The following is an 18512-nucleotide window of genomic DNA, read 5'->3' as shown; positions in this document are numbered from 1 at the left end:
AAACTCCGTTTGATGGGCAGTCTGGAGAGTTGTGCGCGCGTCGCCAGGGAGCCCTTACGAGTTCTTGGGGGTGGTTTTTGGTGGAGAAGCAGACGGGTCGTGATGGTTGCCGTCCTTGAGAGACGATGGTTGTGGTAGCAAGGTGGGAGGTGAAGAGTGGAAGCTGACACTGGGCACCTCCGATAGGTGAAGAATCTGGGGTGCTGTGGTCTGTGCTCCTGCTGATAATGGATGACTGAGTTATGAATGTACTATTTTATGCGGAGATCCGGTGGGTGGTAGTAGGGACTAAATGTAGCTAGGTATCAATGGGCGTTAATAAGAGATAACCTAACGTCGCTGTGTCCTACTTGATTGACCAAAAGGAAAGAAGAAAGACGCTTGTTGCGTCGGCGTCGCAAAGATAACTCAAGATTTGTGTTTCTTGGTAAACGGGGATTGAAAGTCGCAGTCTACCGCGTCGCGACGACACAGGCACTGCACTGGTCGAGTTGCGTGGGGCCTATTTTTTACGGACTGGCAACTGGCCAGTTAATGATGAATGGAGATTGATGGTTCTCCAATAACCTGCATCACAATAGATCCAGGTAAAAAACATGAATATTAGCTAGTTACAGGCAAGCTATGTGCCTTGACTGTGACTGTGTTGCTGAATTGCCTACATTAGTCGATCAATGCCAATGGAATTGCCTGGCAACCTGGCATTCAGCACACATTGCACGTGCCGAATGCAACTGAAGCCAGGCCAAGCATTTGGGCCGCCAGCTGGAGTTTGGCTCGGGGACGGCTGCCAAAGTCCATCTGCAGCCCATTCGTAGTACGCACTCCCGTCATACTCCAATTACGACTGCAAACTGCTTCCCCTCTATTCTCCTGCCGGCAGTCGAAGCTTACATGCATCGAAACAACCCATCAAGCCCATGTACTTCCCCCGCCATTGGCTTGTGGTTTTCATTCTGTGGTGGCCAATCACTTTGTTAGATCAGACATGCCTAAGCGTTTCCTGCTTGCTGGGTATTGGTACTACCATTCTGAGACTTCAGTCTTTGTTCGTTTGAATGCTTTTTTCCCTCCCCAGGTTTCTTTGACTAGCTCATTTCGATATCACAGCAGCCAGAGGCGCATGCGAGCAAAATATCTCGAGCATGACATCAGTACGCGGTGCCATTGAGACTGCCTTTCAAATATTCTGACATTTCAGGATTTTGTACGAACTTGCTCGATGATTCTTCTTTGCATCGTCGTCGCACGTGGTTTCAAGGCTTGAATCAGGTATAATAGATGAGACTCGGTAATTGTAGTCATCTACTAGCGCCAAGCCAAATGTTTGTCTTCCAAAGTAAAGGGCAAACATGTAAACGATCTGCTTCTTCACCACAGATTCCCCCGAGTATAAGATCTACTTTCAAGCGAAGACTCGGACCGCTGATGACAATGATGACCGGACAAACCATCAACAGAACTCTGGTGGAAAAATGCCAAAGATCATCACAACTTTTATTCTAAACACACCTAGGACTACGTTTTAACAATTACATTATAGTAAGTACATGGTGTCTAAACCCTTGTAGTGTCTTGAGAGTCAACCACCCCTCTAGCACTACTAGACAGTCGTAGAGCTGATGGTGGCATTAGCGACCACTGAAGCCGTTGCCAGGGTCGCCGCCGAGGTGGTCGTTGCGCAGACACAGCCAGTTCCAGCAATACTCGTGACGGGTGGGGCCGTGCAAGTTGCCTCGTAGCTCCAGCTCGACACCGTCGTAGTAGCCGGCTCCGTCTTGAGGTTCTGCGCCTTGACGAGCACGGGGATGGCCTGGCCGGTGGACAGGGAAAACGTCCGGTGGCCCAGCACGGACAGGATGCTCTTGATCTCGCCCGAGTGGCTCGTGACGCTGATCCAGGCGGCGTCATCGTTGGAGAAGACGTCGTCGAGCACCTTTTTGCTGCGCACGGCCTGCGCGGCCGAGGTCTCGGCATACGTGCCGTTCCAGAGCTCGTCCAGTTCCGTGAAGCCCGCCTCGATGGTGTATGACGGGAACAGGCTCGCAATGTGTGTTCGGCTGCTGCGTCGGTCGCAGGTGTGGATGCTGATGCCCTCGCGGAACAGCTCCTTGACCGTCGGCACAAAGGGGTACTCGGCTGGCAGGTCCAGGCTGCTAAATGTCAGGTTGGCCGTCGTGGTACAGCGGTTCATTGGGCTCGTGTAGTAGGAACGCGGCGCAGGCATCTGTTGGTCTGCGAGTTGAGACTTCCAAAAGTTGTTGGCCTTGGTGGTCTGGGCAATTCCAGCCTCTGTCAGGTAGGCATCTGCCCATGTCACAGTGCCGTTGCCGTCTTGCTCGGACCAGTAGCAGTTCCAAGCTGGTGTCCCATAATAGGTCTCTGCTGCGTTGTGGTAGCCCTCGCCATGCCTGGCAAAGTATACTACTTTATACTGAGTCTTGGAATCGGCCTCTTCGTTCAAAGTGTTGACATAGTACTCGAAACGCTGCCATTGCGTCTTGGTACCGGCAGGGTCAAATTCTGCGTCTGTATCATATGTGCGGTTGATAAGACCAAAGTTTGATGCAGTCTTGCTGGACGATTAGCTGGTGTTAACGACCTGTTCAAGGATTTGCTTACATAGTCGAAACTGCTCGCATCGGTCGCAGAGTCATCCTGCTGGAAGAATCCAGTCACGGTAGTGTAATTAATGTACGTCTCACCACCATGGCAGTTCAACCTTTGTGTACCAGTCCATTTGCCTGCCTTACCCCATTGCCAAGCAAGAGAGCTGGGGGTCAGTGCCAGGAAAAGAGTCGCTGTTCTGGACAACATTTTGGGTATTGTTAAACGAAGGAAGTGTACCCAGATACAAGCAATAAAACGAAATACAAGTCAGGAAAGAAGAAAGGAGGGTGCACAAGACGTTGACAATTCCCAGGATCGACATTCACCTTATTCGGGGACATGCATGTTTTTAATACACGGGCGATCCGATTCCCCAGCTAAACCAACCCGGGTGAGCCTCGAAGCGATGCTCGCAGCCGACAAGCTCCAAATTAGTCGGACCAGCCTGTCGGGAATCTAGACGAGGGTTCTCACCATGAGTTGCGACCTTCTCTGCATTTTTTCCGACGATTATTGCAGGTCCGGTGGGGATGCACGTTGAATTAACGACATTAGATCTCATGCTCGCTGCAATGGCAAACTCGGTTGTGATGCCCCGAACGGCGGCGGCCAACCAATCGTTCGGGAACGTGAACACCAAAAAGGTGCAAGGGGCGGCCCGCTTCCCAGCTTGGAGACTCCACTCCGGGCTGTTCAGCACACTGGCGCTGACGACAACGACAGGAACCAGGCACAGCTTTGTCGTCTGCACGTGGTCGAGATTGGGATTTGTACAATCAATGTTACTCTTCGGAATAGAGCCGAATTGGCTTGATGACACCCAGAAAGGTGCCAGGGTTGAGACCATACATCATCATTGGGGGTTGCTGTACTCTGTACACTTTGCTGTATGTACGTGTGTCATTGATCTCAGATGCATTTTCTCATGTCTCTTTTGGTAGGCTCCGAGGGGAGCGCACGTGTATAGATTTTTCCAATCTTTTGATATCATTGCAGTAAACGCTACGAAAACGCCACAAAAGAATTAAATGCGCCATATTCTTCCCCTATTGTTCCGACAGACGCCAGCACGAAGCTTTCGACAATTCTTTTGTTCTTACTCAAGCGCCACGCCCTTGGCAGCCAAGGTAACGTAGAACAGCTTGGTCTCGGCGGCAATGACCATGCGGCCATCGCCGGCAAACTGAAAGTTGGCCGTCGTGGTGCCCAGGTAGATCTTACCAATCAGAGTGGCCGAGGGGTTCCAGACGTGCACGCCATCGCCGCAGCCAGCGTACACGTTGCCGTTGCTGTCGCAGTGCACACCGTCCGGTACGCCCGCCGTCACGTATGCAAATGTCATGCGGTTTGTGAAGGTGCCGTCCTCTTCCACGTCGAAGCGGTAGCTGAGCAGAAGAAAATGTGTTAGAGCCATTGACGTTGTACAACGCTAGGTAATGACCAAAAAGAAAATGGCATAGCCAAATTTGCTTGGTGTTAATATGCAAACTCACATGGTAGAAGGATTGCTGAAGTTCCAGCCAAAGAAGCCCATGTTGGCACCGGTATCGGCAATGTACACATGCTCGCCTGATGGCGAAAATGTCAAACCTGGATCATGATCAGCTCGTTAGGTCCCTCATAGTCCAGCATTTGCTGTTCAGGGAAGAAAACGTACCGTTTGGCATGATGAAGCCATCGGCAACGGTAGTCACAGCGCCAGTTGTCGCGTTGAAACGGTAGACCTGGTTGGGCAAGCCCGGTACTGGCCTAAAGTCCTGGACGTAGCCATAGGTAGGGTCGGTGAAGTAAATGTCCTTGTTTCGGGGGTTGACTCCAACATCGTTGAGGGCGTTGAACTGTCTGCCGAAGTAGTTGTTCACGAGGACTGAGTGTCATATTAGCTACCTTGAACGTAAGTCGGCAGAGATGCAATCATTGGCATACCAGTGGTGTTGTAGGGCTCGACGGGGTTCATGAGGAACAATGCCGGAGCAACGTCATCTCCCTGGCCCTCGCCAGCGAAGATGATGTTTCCCTTGTAGTTCGTTCCGCCTACGCATGTCAGTATTTGCTCTGTTCCTTGTATCACAAACAAAGAGGTGAAGCCATACCATTGGGGTTAATGACCTGTGGGTTTGACGGTACGGTGGTAACGGTGATGTTTCCAGGAGCGGTGCCATTGGCCACTGCGGCGGCATCGGCGAGAGAAATCTTCTCGATAATCGAAGACTTGTTCAGTCCGGTGCCCGCGGCCGGAGCTCCGGCATTCTGAACGAAGAAGACCTCGTCAGTGGGAGGGTACCTGGCAGATAGTGTTAGTCCTGCCTTTTTATTTTGGCCGGAACTGCCCAATTGGCGAAAAGAACACATACCAAACCACGGCCTCGTGGAAGACAGGGTCGGACTCGGTCTCGGCAATCAAGGTCAATGTCGGGTTCTCGCCAATAATGTCGTAAAACTCATCATCGTAGATGTGGAATGGCTTGGCGGTGAGCGAGTCTTCAGTGACTCCTGGCCAAAGGAAAGTCTAGATAGGTGGTGGCAGCCTACATGTAAGCCAAGAATTCCCGAAAGGTCGACTCGACTCGTACAACATCCCAATTGAGTGGTTCAAAGTTCGAGGTCGGGGCAAACAAGAAAACATACGGTGGTTGCATTGGCTTCCGACGGTGGCGGCACGGTCTCTAGCACGGCGAATGATTTCTGGTCTATGATCTGAGCCTGATCTGGCAGCGTTCTTGCCGCCGCGGTCCTCGAGAGGGAATCAAGTCCCAGAGGGACGAGAGCTGCCAGAAGTAGTGCGCCAAGTGCCATTGTTACTCCCAATCTGGTCACAATTGATCGACCTTCACTGCTTTCAGTCTTCGCTTCTTTTCCTCTGCCCCCAACAACGTCCCGAGCCTCGGGTTTTGTAGTTCCCTTTCCCCGCATCTGTGGAGAGTTACAATCGTCCCAGGGAAATTACCACAAGATCCTGGGTCGAGAGCCGTTCAAGGAAGACAGGTCAAAACGGCCGGTATGCGGCAGAATGACCTCATCACCAGCAGGAAAGCGAGTCCCGTGGTGGCACTGCGATGCTGTCTAACCCCAGGCGAGCCCTTCGGCAGACGGACAGCCCTGCTCACTAAGGTAGTACTAAGGGAAAAACCACGCCGACATGTGGGGGACCCAGCCCGGAGTACCTTGATGATTTAGGTGCAAGACGAGGGGCTATAAATGTGGAGAGTCCAATCGTTTTCCCTCATAATCCAGGGGTGGTCGGCCAGTGCGGAGACTATGCTTATCTCTTTCGAGGAGATTGCGGAGTTGCTTCGAGTCAGTTGGAGCCTATTTCGACTATGCTGCCGGCCTTGGTTCGGCCTTGGTCCCCTATAGTAGTTCCTTGGCTCATAATGATCATCTATGGCAAGGCCGAAGCATCACATAATCACGGTCCCACCGCAAACATCTTTGAGGCGAAATCGCAGGTTGTGACAAACTGTGAGCAGGTTTCATTGCTCGTGCTGACGTACTAGTTATGCGAGTGTCCTGCTCCAGTTGTTCTAGAGCTTCAATGGAAGCCGCTCGCTTAGACCAAGCTATATGATAGTATACAATGCAAACTCCTAAACATGAGGCACATCGCCAACTGCCCGGATCCTTTGTCAGTTTTCAGCCTTGCTTGAAGCCAAAAGCCATGTACCCTGATGAAGACCAATACCCAAATCAATACTCCCCGCTACCCATCAAGTCATTAAAAATATCTGTCAAAAGGGGTTTGTTCTTCAACAATGCTCTCTCAGTGACCTTGGCCCTCGCAGGCGCTGGCCTCATATTCTCTTTTCCTGCGTCAAATCCAAAACCCTCATCAGCTACAGCTTTCCACGACGCTTTCTTCATTGGAGATCGCGATTGAGATCGGCCACGGAGACCATGACCTCTAGAAGTAACCTGTGTTGAGCCCTCTTCAAACCAATGGCCCTCTAGCGCATCGGCTGGTAGATCGAATACCCAATTCTTGTCCTCCATGAGTTTCACAAATCTGCTCACCATTTCGGCCTCACCGCAGTTGCGCAACGTGTCTCGGCTGCCAACAACCAGCAGTTTTGTCTTGGCACGCGTAAATGCTACATTTATTCTTCTCCAATCTTTGAGTAGGTCACCAATACTATGCTGCTCATTTGAGCGCACAAGTGAGAGAACGACGACCTCTTTATCGCGCCCTTGGAATCTGTCTGCCGTGTGAAGCTCAATGTGAGAGCCGTGAGCTCGTAAGTTGTGCTTCAAGAGCGAAAGCTGACTGCGATAGTGCGTCATGACACCAATTTCGGCAGCTGGTACGCCGACCGAAAGAAGTGCGTCGACAAGTTGAGTCACGATGCTGGCTTCTGTCGGGTTTACAATCCGGTTTCCTTTGGCTTCCTCACGCGAATCTGGAATTAGATCCGTATTGATAAATCGAACGCGGGCCTCTGCGTCAATGATAGAACGCAACCAGCAAGTTGGCTGAGTCCAGTTCGCACAAATTGAGCGTGGGTTCCCCGAGTGTGCCAGTGTCTCAACATCGTAGTGCTTTGAGCTCAGTGCAGCCATGTTGGGAATGTCGAGTTTGCGGTGACGGAGCTCCTCGGTTCCACACTTCAAACGGCCATTGTAGATCAACATGTTACTCAGTGTCATTACATCTTCGCACATGCGGTATTGGTGCTCAAGGTTTACGACCGAGTCAGGATGGGTATCTGAAAGAAGCTTGAACAGACTGATGTCCAAACCCCCGACCCTGGCCTCCTCATTCTGTACCAGTGGCGGGAGTTGATTGTGATCGCCGACGAGGACAAACGTCTTTGCAAGTCGAATAGGCCCGAGGCAAATCGGCAAGGTGATTTGGGAGGCTTCATCCACGATACAGTAATCAAAGGTCCGCTCGTTGAAGACAGGATGGTTGACTCCAAGACAGGTTGTCGCCACGATCGGAGTATTGTGCCAGGCGTCTTGAATCTCATCAAAAGTGTCCTTCCGCTGAGCCGCCAGTACAGCAAAGTCCTGCACTGCGGGATGGACCTTGGCAGGGGCACCTAATCGCAGTATCGGAATCTTATCCTTCTGCAACTTCAGCAAGATATTGTCAACGGCAGAATGTGTATAAGATGTCAACAAGACACTCTTGCCCTGGGAGACTAGTGCCCTAATGATATGTGCGATTGTAGTTGTCTTGCCAGTGCCAGGCATGCCAAGCACAAGAGCATAGTCTTTGGCGCTCATGACCTTGTGAATGGCTCTCTGCTGATCAACGTTGAGGCTGCCTTGGTCTTTGATCGTATATTGAGTCGACATTGCCTTGAATGTTGGCGCTGCAAGATCGACTACGAGTCGACGGATCTCTCGCGACCCAAAGATATCATTGGTCATGATCTGGACCAGATTGTTGCGCACAGTAGCCATGCCATTACTGAATTCGTCCTTGTCGAGCCTGTAGCGAATTGGAGATTTCTTGATTTTTCCCTGGGACAGCGCTGGTGTTGCTCCTTCAGGCACAACTTCCATGATGCTAGCAAAGACCTGGTTATCTGCTTCATCGAACCCAGGCTGGCGGATGCGGGCATTGTGTAGTCTGCGATCCACTGCGACACTGATTTTCTCCTTCCTTACTGCAGTTACGTAACCCAATGCTAAAGCAAAGTGGCCTTGTTCGTCGGAGACCACTATGGGCTCGCCAACCGCAAGCTGCGAATCCATGAAGGAAAAGCCTGCTGCAGGAGTATCCTTGATGAAACTGTAAGTGTAGCGGTTGATCTTCGGACTGTCTTTTTGCTCTGCAGCAGATCCCTCCTCAATCATCACGTTTGCGAAGCATCGGCCGACTTTTTCACGTTCCGAACTCAACATGGTCCATAGTTCTCGCCGTAGCTTCTGGCTCTCCTTCTCTTCTTTTGTCAATAGGTTTTCCCACTTCAGGAAAAACTCTTGATGGATGGGCGATAAATGCTTGACAACCTCATCGAATTTGGTCTTCATACCGCTTGTTTCTCCATCACCATCATCTGCGAGCTTGTGGTAGATGAAGCAGGAAGCCTTGGCATAGCATTTTCCGCAAGTATTGGCATTGCGCTTCATTGGCGGCAGTTGTACGCTGCGTTCTCGGACATGACAGGCCAATTCGTTGCGCTGCATGATCATGTGACGTAGTTCATGACGAATCGTTGGTATTCGAATTGTGCTCGAGTTCTCCATGTAGTACAAAATACCATAGGCGATCTCGATGTCGTAACGGTCAGCCAGTAGTAAGTTGTACAGAGATGTCTGGGCTTGATGATTGCTGGTGGCATTCTTGCCAGTCTTCACCTCAAAGGGCACGGTCAATGTTCTCGTCTTTGGGCCATCTTTCATGGTGACCTGTACAGTCGCATCGATATTGCCCTTGAGACCGTACATTGGCGACCATACGTGCTCTTCCACGTCGAGCAGCTTGCTCACGCACATGATGCCTTTGTCTCCATTGCGCCCTTGAATGACTGCATCAGCCTGTCAATCCTCGTGATTAGTCATCTGTAACATCGTTGGAAGATCTCAGACATACTTTTGGCTCGCCAGAAACAAATGCGGCGGCCCAATGCTGCAACTCAATCATCTTTGAGCGAAGATGCTCGCGAGCGTCGCTCATTGATACCTTGATTTTGTACAGATCTTCCACATGTTTCTCGGTGATCGTTGTGATAAGTGAGTCCAAAAATTTAGTGTTCCACTCATTGGCCATCATCGCCTCCTGAAATATCTCGTGTAGCAACGTTCCATACACCAGGGGCGCGGTAGCTTCGCTAGTCGCCTTCACGCGATCCTGAAGCACGGCTCGACGCATACATGTGAAACTATCTGCCACAACAGTAGCAGATATAAGCTGATCGGGGTGTAGGATGAGGATATTTTGGTTATTGTCAATGATGCATTGCCCACCATTTTGGAACTCTCCAATGACGTGTACAAATGCTTTGTCATGCACGGATGTATCGACCCAGTCACCACGCAGGTGTATAGTCTTCATCACGTTGCTTCGGTCAACCTGAACAAAGAGGATCTGAGAGACATGTGAGTAAAACCCTAGAACCACATGCTTTTGGGCAACACTCACCTTTTCCACACCTAACCTGCTGTTCTCGTCCATGAACTCGGTTTCAACAACCTTGGTGACCAGGTATCGCTGGATTGCCTTAGGCTTATGTGTCGCCTAGAGCACCTGATTTCAGCTCAATTCCTGAGAATTGGGCGACATCACTTACATACAGGTGGTGCCGATGTGCCAAGGCTACTCTGCTGTTGAACTGCCTGAGTTGCAGAGACCTCGGCCGCCTCAAAATCAAAGTCGTCTCCAAAATCATCATCGTACAAATCTTCTTCCGCTTCCCCATTTTTCATCTTCATTACAGCTTCAGCAACCACCGAGTGTTCTGCCAATTGTCGTGGCGTGGCTTGTGAAGACTGATGCGAGTCTATACCAGCTATTATATTTTCTGCTGCCGCGAATACGTCGTCATCCATGTCCCCAAACTCGTCATCACCATCATCCGATTGTGTTGATGGCTTAATTTGAGGTGGAATAGCCGTAAATGTCTCGTCTTGGGTCGTGGTCACGGTACCGCCATCCAGCACCATGAGTGTGTCCTCATCGAAATCAAAGTCGTCATCACCATAATCGGACGAATCCTCCTTTGAAGCGGTGTGTTCCTCTCCTCGAGATCCAGTCGATGTCGTCTTTTCAAGCGATTCAAAGAGTGGCGGCGGTGGGACCCTCCGTTTTGGTGATCCATTTGACATTGGTCCTTGCTGCTTCTTTTTTGGCGATGGGGACTTTAGAGCGTCATGTCGGGCCTGCAAAGCCTTTGAGCGGTTGATCTCACCATCAACACTCCTCAGCAGTGCATTGACCATGGACGCCTTGGTACTCTGGGTCGGGCTCTCGTCCATCATGGTGGTGGGCTGCACGGTGCTTTCGCCACGGTCCGTCCTACGACGCTTCGGCCAATTCGTACCACAACTTATTGCGCGGCGCAGACTGCTTCCAGAGGGAGAGCCTGGCTGAAGGAGACCGTTTGTTCGTATCTTGTTCGTCTGCGGTGAGGAAGAGACCATAATCTGGGCGAGAGCAGGATTGGCAGCTCCCTGAGCAGGTCTATTTGTTGAGCCACTCAGGGCGAATCGGTCCCAGAGCTCCGTGGCGGGATCAGCACTTCCAGACTTGAGGGCTTGTGTCAAGCGCTTGACATTGACAGCAGGCGTGGCCAGGTTCGTGTGGCTCGAGGGGGACGACGTGGGAGATGAGCTACGCGCACGCTTCTTACCCCTTCTTCGGATGATTACAGGTGATATTTCGGGCACTCCTTCGCGACGTTTCGAGTCCCAGAGAATGCGCTCATTCGGGCTAACGTCCTCGCGGTCTTCCTTGTCTTCAGGAATGCCAATTAGTTCCTGCCAGACTAGCTTATCTCGAGGCGTGATGGCTATTCTCTCCGAATTGCATGGCAGCCCGTCGTCAGTTGGGCTATTATGCTGCTTCTGCGGATCGGTATCAGTCGACTGTTGATCCAGAAGCGATTCGTTGCCGTCGGTGTTTTTCGGCACGTTGTCACGGAACTCGAAAGCGTGAAGCTTGTTTTTGCTGGCTTCTGAAACTGGTTGTAGAGGTCTTGTTGTCGTGAGCCGTGCCGTTGTATGGGCCCCAGAATGTGACTTGGAGCGATTCCACGTCTGCTTGGCTCTTGGAGGACCTTGTTGCTCCGAGAAGGACTTCTGAAGGGGCATCTTGTTATCGTGACCACGATATGCGTTCCATAGCCCGTGGTAGGTGTCGAGGTCTCTAATGCTGCGGATCCAACAACGTTCCAAGGACGAACCAAAAAATTAATCGGTCAATGCAGAGCCTGATGACTCCAGACACTGAAGCCTTGAATATGTTGGTAGCGTGTCGTAATGAGTGTATTAGCAAGATGGAGACATGGAAATATTCCCATGGGTAATGCATGCATCCATCGAGGGGCGCGAAGTGAGACGCGTCTTGTTGAATAGTACCAGGACGCGCTGACCCGCGTTCCGTTTGTAGCACCTAGTTGCCCAGCCAGCGTCTCAAGTGCTAACAATGCAAGCTCTGGACCCGCTATAAATTTTGGTCGCGGGGGTTAGCTCTTGGCCACTTTAAGAGGACCCCCGCCATGAACGGAAACCCAAGCACTCGGCACGAAGGCAGGGAGCTTGGACCATGACCCTTGGACGAAACACCAATTCAACCAATATCGTCATCATCCATGATTCCCATTCCATCCGAGAAGCTCAAATATCGGACAACAATCCATTGACAGCACGATTCATGTGCGCAACTCTATAGCGCCATTGGAGGTCATGGTCCCAAGACTGATCTGACTTTAAATTTTCTCTCGGTCAAGTTTTCTTCTGAAAAGCGGCCATGCAATCTGGTACACGTACTGGCGCCATGCTGGGGGACCTCCTCAAAGAGGTTCCCGAGGACGCCTCGCCACGCGTTCCGTGGCCCTTTGCCAATCCGCGCAAACAGGTTGCATTGGAGAACAAATTTTTCGAGGAGGGTGCCACCATTCACTTTGAGAGATTACAGCCCTTGCAGAGCTGGGCGGGCCTATCGGGTTTGAACATGCAGATGCGCACCAACTTTGTCGCCGCCAACGTCGTCCGGCTCGCGTCAGAGGCCAACATGCGCCTAACGCAGACCGAGATCGACAGCATCGCAGAAACGAGCGCCAAGAACTTCAAGCGCGGCGCCTGGGCCGCTCCGACGGCGGCGCTCTTTGCCGGTGCCGCCTTCTACCACGGAAGGGCGGATTACAAGTTTCCATTTTTCAAGCCTGTTGGTCGGGCGTGGTTTCACCCACAGGCCTTTCCGACAACGCGGTGGACGATTTTGAGGGGATCATCTGCGATACTGGTATGGCATGCGGCCAGATGGTTGGCATACTATCCGCTGTTCAAGTTCGCCACAACGATCTTCTACTCTTCCATCATGAAGATGAGCATAGCCGCCGATGTAGTCAAGGATACAAGACTGGCCCGCGTACAAGATGCCATACTGCACCGAATTAGCCCAAACAGCCCGAGAGGGCGAAGAGCACAGCAAGCGCACGACCAAAGTCAGGCGCATGTGGGACAATCTGAATCTGACCAAAGAGACGAGACCTACCGTCGAGTTGGTCTGCCGCCCCCATCACCTGAAGAGATGAGACGATTTCCCCGTCAAAGTCAGACACCAGCAACTGCCTCTTCGGGACAAGGAGATGCGCAAAGCCCAGTAGACTGGGCCTCTACTGAGCGTCAGCAGGCACCAGCACCGTCGCAGAGCAGCCAGTCAAGCTCATGGGGAGACTCGGAACTCTTCGACGATGATGCGTCTCCAGTTTCACTGGCCGCTCGTCGTGCTGAACAGGCAGGTTCGGCCGCGCAACAGTCTGCCCCCGGCGTTTCCTCCTGGGACCAAATCAGACGGCAAGCCAAGTCTGCTACTTCACCTTTCAGCAGAGGAGATCGGTCCGGTCAAGAGACCGCATGGAGCAAAGTGCAGCAAGAGGCTTCAACGCCCGACAGGGGCCGAGAAAGGGGCGGTTCAAGTGACAACTATTCTTACTCGGAAACAGACGAGAAGAGCCAGGCCCAGAAAGACTTTGACGCCATGCTCGAGGCCGAGAGAAAGGGGGAATCGGGCAGCGGAAGCAGGTGGAGGTAGGAGTCTGTTTGCGGACATGACGGCATGATGCTCACGGCAAATGTTGCAACAGTGTGTACCACAATGTACAGATAGTATACTTCCAAATCAATCCATCCAAGATGATCAAGACTTGCAAGACTGGCTTTTGCATTCACGCATTGGGCAAGAATACTATCGAACCTCTTGATTCCAGTGTTGACTTTGTAAGTATAAGATGCACTAACTGCCTAGCAAAATTGGCCGAGCCGTCAAATCCCGTCGTCATTCTCCTGCGTGAAAGTGCTGGGCCGCAGAGTGAGAGATCGAATGGACGGCTTTGTATCAGAGTATATCACATCATGAGCAACAAATGTCTGCAATAAAATGGCAATTCATGCAAAAAGCCAATGTTAAAATTCCTTCCTATGCTTGTCTCGTAACACAGTCTACCATATCTCTCTCGCTCTTTCTCTCAAATCCTCTACCAGCCAACCAGATCCTCTTCCCTTCATCATGATGCATTAAAGACAGCGATAATCCCAAGACCGGTTCCCCTTCTCTTTTTTTGTGTAACCTCATGCGGATGTGTGCATACAACCATCATCAAGTTATTCCCCGCCAAGACGAGCCGACACGAACATGAGGAGCAAGGTTCTTTTCATGGCGAGTCTGTATCAACAGGAAAAAGACTCGAATGGATTCGTTATCTTCGTAAAGCCCAGACAGCCTGTTATGTACTATCTAAAAAAAGGACATTTGGGGGGTATTCGTGACAAATCGAAAAGCAACGAGTAGGAGGATGAAAAAAATCAAGTGGCCAACAAAACAAGACGGGGAAAAAAAAAAGAAAGACCAAAGGCCCAAGTATGTCGCCTCGTCTGACGTGAGGCGTGGGTGACTGGGCGTAGGCTTAAATGGTGACAAAGCACGCCAAATCTCGCCATAGAATTGTAAAGAGTCCAGGGGCTATGGCGTAATATAGCCAAGTCCATATCCCCCCAAGCTCCCTTGTTGCTAGAGGGTGTGCCATGCAAACATAGTTCATACAAGGTTGAAACTTTTACTGACGCCGGAGCCTTTCCTTGGGATATAATATCCAGCTAGTGGAGCACTCTCGCTGGAATCGGATATTCTTTTTTGGATCTTCTTTGATCAATACCGACCTGAGGCCATTCCACCCGTGGGCGCAAAATTGTCGTACATTTCGTCGCTGCTGTCACTCTGGCTTCCGGGGCTCACGGCTCCGCTAACATCGGCGCTGTGCATCCCGCTTTGGAATTCCATGGGCATGGAGCTCATGCTCATCGAGAGAAGGCTCTGTCTACGGCCCATGGACTCCATCTCGAAGGCGCTACCACTGCGGCTCAGCTCCGGTTTCTCGGGCAGCTTCTTGAGGAGGCCCGTCGATATGTCGAGCATTCCCATCGCAAACGCCGTAAGGCCCTTTCCTTCGCCAGGTTTGCTGCTTACACTGAGCGTCCATCGATACTCGGCAAGCCTTCGACGGTACCATTCAGCCTCCTCCCGGCCAGGTGAAGTTGCCCAGAGCAGGGAGCCAAAGGTGCCGATTAGTGCGAAGTTCGTCTTTGATGCGAAGAACCAGAATGCCCTGAGGTGGTTCGGAGTCAACCTATTGACAAAGTCCATGGCCGAGATTAGTCGTGCCTTGGCAGCACTGCGGCAGATCTGCAGCAAATAAAAGTCTACGGCCGACTCGTCGGCAGCGAGCGAACGAATGATACGACGATGAAGCGTTATCTCCGTCGCAAAGTAGGCCAAGTGTAGATGGCCGATGCTCGAGAGACGACCCGACGACATAGCCGACATGGAATTGTCCATCCGAATGACCGCCGGAATCGATGAGTACCATTCCTTCAGTTTCAGCTGAATCGGCTTGGCAAGCGACAGAACGAGATGGATTCCTTGTGGTCCGGCGTTGGTCACATTTTGCATCGCCTGGAGAGTATAGAAGGTATCTTGGATCTCGGCAAGAATCTGGGACAAGTGTATCATCTGCACAAACAGCGTCCGGCCGCGCTCCAGATCAAGCCTCTCCTCCGCATTCTCGTCGCTGTAGTCCACGTCGGGGAAGTCTCCGGGCAGAATAGGTTGTACCACCCAGTTTGTCTGGAAGATGTGCGAAGGTCGTCCGTGGATCAAGGCACCCCATTTGTCTTGCATGTATAATGCCCAGGCAAGTCGTTTCCTCAATCCCTTTTCCCATAATGGAATTTTCCAATGTGTGCAATCAAGGTGAAGTCCGAGCTCCTGGGCAATGGCAACAAGCTGAGCGGTTGGTGCCCACTGGTCTCCTTCCGGCCTTTGTGATAGCAGAAGACCAGCTTGAATGGTGGAGAGCTTTGGCCTCCACATGGCATCGACCAAGGACGTTCTCATGATTCTTTCCAGCCCCTTCACATCAGGACGAGGGTGCACCGATAGCTCTTCTAAATGGTCCCACCAATTAATAGTGAGTAGATATATGGCAGCCAATAGTGGCGGAGAGAATTCCCGGTAGGATCTCTCATACTTCTCAAGAAAGACCTCTTTTTGGATGATTGGAAAGGACGGGTGTATGATGTCGAAATAGAGATCGATCAGTGTTTTTCCATGCGGGGCCACGATTTTCTCAATCTCATCGGCGTCCGCAATCTGGTACTCATACCGCTCGGTTGCGCTGTCGGGAAGCAGCAAGAATGTGTCATGGTCGCTTACTTTGCGCAGCGTTCCTCGAGCCAGCAGGCTCTCATCCTGGTTGTCGAATGGTGACAAATTGATGAGGGAAGGCTCGAAATCGGTGGTCGGTCCAATGTACTGGCTGAAACGGTCATTCTGGAGGCCCAAAGTCCTCTTCATCATGGTTGGCCCTCCAAAGTTGGCCATTTCCTCAATTAAAGAGTTGCTGGCTGCTGTGCTAGAGATACTCAGCGTATCTTGCCGCAATCTTCTGTTATCATGCCGGCCAGGCGAGCTACACCAGCCAATAAAGTGTCAGCCATGGGTCAACTAGGGCTCTTCCTCCGTCTTACATGGGTCGCGCCAGTGCTTCGGCAGTCTAGGTGGGATGGAGGGAGAACGAAGGGAAAAAAAAAAAGGGAAGGGAGGGTAAGGTAAAGCTAGAAAAAGATTGGGGGTCAACTATGGGGGGGTTTATAGCTGATAAAGACTTACCCTCGCAGACCGTCATCTGCAAAGTCACGCGCCAACTTCCTCTTTCGAGGCTGAGGGCTCTGGTTTAGGGAACAGTCGACGCCATTGACCTGACAAGAGACACAAGCGCCACTGTCGTCGTCGTCGCCCATGACACACTTGATCCTCCGACGAGAGCAGAAATCACAGATCATGCTCCCACTCGAGAGTGTGTCCGAGTCTGCAGAATCATGGCCGTTCATGCCAGCAGCATATGCGTCGTGATGCAGTCCTGGTGTGCCTCGGCGGCTGCTGCTGTTGCTGGGGTTGAAGTGTGATGGCTTAGGGGCGATGGCGATGGGAGCCGTCCTTGGGACGGCACTAGGCGTGGCCATGTTTAATAAAAAAAAACGTGGGCGGCAGGCCTACCCTGTCGTCTCGACCGGTCCCTGGTTTGGGTTCTAGATAGCAAAGTGCACCCCCAAAGACGTCCGTCGTCCTGGATCGCCGCCGTACAGTGAGTAGTACAGACTGGCAGGCAAGCAGACACGGCGTTCGGAAGGCCAGACCAGCGGCCCGTTGAGACTATACCCCACGGGTCAAGGATCTTATTCACAGTGTATTGGCCGAGTAGAGTGCTCGAACCAGCTGGAACAGGTAAGATCTGCCGAGGATATGAGATGACTGGCGACTGGACTGCACAAGCAGGAGGAGTGGCCGATCCGAAGAACTCCGGGAATCTCCCAATATAAGGCTGATAAGCAGGTTCCAAGAGATAAGGATCTAAATGGTGGATGGCGGCGTGTGGCGGGCGGCCAACCAGGGCAGGCAAAAGGAAAGGCAGGAAGGCCGGTTCCTCTAAGGTAGGTATGTATGTACGGCTCAGGTAACGGGAACCCGGCAACAAAGAGTCAATGGCCTATTTTTTTCCTTATCGAAGATGGGGGAAGGAAAGACAGGTGTAGTTGTTATTAGACTATAAATCCAGAGTAGTGACACCCCGATAGATACGCCGCCAGTCGAAAGCGCCGTTGAGGCTCGCCTGCATACGGCACGCGCGCGTGGGTCCCCGGAAAGTAGTAGAGACAAGCCGCACAACCACGACTGGTTAATAAGACGTCGGAAGACCAGCCGATCTGGATCCAGGTCCCAGGAATAAAGATCTCAGTCAGGTAAAGAGCTGCTGGCTGGCTTATCTGGCTGGTTGGCTAAGCTCAAGGGTTTCGCCGGGGGGGCAGGCAAACAGACAAGGCAGGCCAGTAATAAGACGGACACTCAAGTCAGTCAGTTAGTTGAGAAGTACTTAGGTGATGATTGCGGCCAGGATGAGATAAGACTGGCTTATCTTCGTCATCGGGGCCTCGACTCTGTATCTGTATCAAAATCGGTGGCTTGCGCTGAGGAATCTAACAGTCCCGCCGGGGTTGATGAAGGGTAGTAATAATAATAAGAGGAGGGAGCTGATAGGAAATGTCATGCGCGTGGGCCGGACGGACGGGGGGCAGGAGGTAAAATGGCCGTTGTATTAAGCAGACACAGCCAGCAACTGGACTGTGTGGCCTGTGTAGTATGCAGACCAAGTGGAAGCTTAATAAAAAAGAGAGACGGTTGTTGCTCTGGGGTGGCCGCCTTGGGGGATGTGACGCAGCCAGGGATTGATAGCCCAGACTTTCAGAGGCTTGCGGAAAGCTTGACAATTTCACAATCACCAGGTGCACGGCGCACGAGCAAGCTTGACTCGAGAGAAGTGAGAGATCAACAAGGCAAGAAGCAGTGCGCAGTATTACCCAGACAGCGAGCGGCAAGTGAGCCAGCAGTTTGTTGTCGCAAGGATGAGGATGATAGTTTACCCCAGATGACAAGCAAATATGATGAGTCGGGCTAAACTTGAGACGGACGGTTGACTTGCAAGTTTGTATCCAGGGCTACCGAAGGATACCTCGGGGCACGGTAATAAGAGGACTGGAGTCAGGCCAAGTGAAGCTACGCTCTGTCACAACACGGTTGGATGAACAATATCGAGTAATGTAGTGGTAGTAAGTAGTAGGTCAGGTCCCCGCGGCTGGGGCCCTTGCTCTTTCTCTCTCTCTCTGTCTGTTTGTTCGTCGTCTGT

At 51.7% G+C, this 18512-nt stretch overlaps 5 protein-coding genes across 5 annotated transcripts; 1 reads left to right on the top strand and 4 right to left on the bottom strand.

The window, feature by feature from the left end:
- Window positions 1-1603: 1603 nt before the first annotated feature.
- PFICI_10355 (uncharacterized protein) lies at window positions 1604-2817 on the bottom strand (the record flags this gene model as incomplete). Its single annotated transcript, XM_007838936.1, has 2 exons — window positions 1604-2572; window positions 2623-2817. The coding sequence occupies 2 exons, from the start codon at window positions 2815-2817 to the stop codon at window positions 1604-1606; spliced, it is 1164 nt and encodes a 387-aa protein (XP_007837127.1).
- An 889-nt stretch (window positions 2818-3706) lies between these two features.
- PFICI_10354 (uncharacterized protein) lies at window positions 3707-5406 on the bottom strand (the record flags this gene model as incomplete). The annotated part of the gene is made up of 7 exons (XM_007838935.1): window positions 3707-3995; window positions 4104-4200; window positions 4268-4477; window positions 4537-4644; window positions 4704-4894; window positions 4965-5119; window positions 5239-5406. The coding sequence occupies 7 exons, from the start codon at window positions 5404-5406 to the stop codon at window positions 3707-3709; spliced, it is 1218 nt and encodes a 405-aa protein (XP_007837126.1).
- Window positions 5407-6297: 891 nt separating this feature from the next.
- On the bottom strand, window positions 6298-11364 carry PFICI_10353 (uncharacterized protein; the record flags this gene model as incomplete). The annotated part of the gene is made up of 4 exons (XM_007838934.1): window positions 6298-9093; window positions 9149-9643; window positions 9698-9793; window positions 9850-11364. The coding sequence occupies 4 exons, from the start codon at window positions 11362-11364 to the stop codon at window positions 6298-6300; spliced, it is 4902 nt and encodes a 1633-aa protein (XP_007837125.1).
- Window positions 11365-12022: 658 nt separating this feature from the next.
- Window positions 12023-13309, top strand: PFICI_10352 (uncharacterized protein; the record flags this gene model as incomplete). Its single annotated transcript, XM_007838933.1, has 1 exon — window positions 12023-13309. One exon carries the CDS (start codon window positions 12023-12025, stop codon window positions 13307-13309), a length of 1287 nt encoding a protein of 428 aa, XP_007837124.1.
- Window positions 13310-14422: 1113 nt separating this feature from the next.
- Window positions 14423-16794, bottom strand: PFICI_10351 (uncharacterized protein; the record flags this gene model as incomplete). Its single annotated transcript, XM_007838932.1, has 2 exons — window positions 14423-16241; window positions 16442-16794. 2 exons carry the CDS (start codon window positions 16792-16794, stop codon window positions 14423-14425), a joined length of 2172 nt encoding a protein of 723 aa, XP_007837123.1.
- Between the last annotated feature and the right edge of the window lie 1718 nt (window positions 16795-18512).

This window comes from Pestalotiopsis fici (genome assembly GCF_000516985.1).
Source record: "Pestalotiopsis fici W106-1 unplaced genomic scaffold PFICI_Scf_7, whole genome shotgun sequence".
NCBI classification, from domain to species: Eukaryota; Fungi; Ascomycota; class Sordariomycetes; order Amphisphaeriales; family Sporocadaceae; genus Pestalotiopsis; species Pestalotiopsis fici.
Note: the sequence above shows the minus strand (reverse complement) of the source record. Positions and strands in the feature narration are given on the sequence as shown.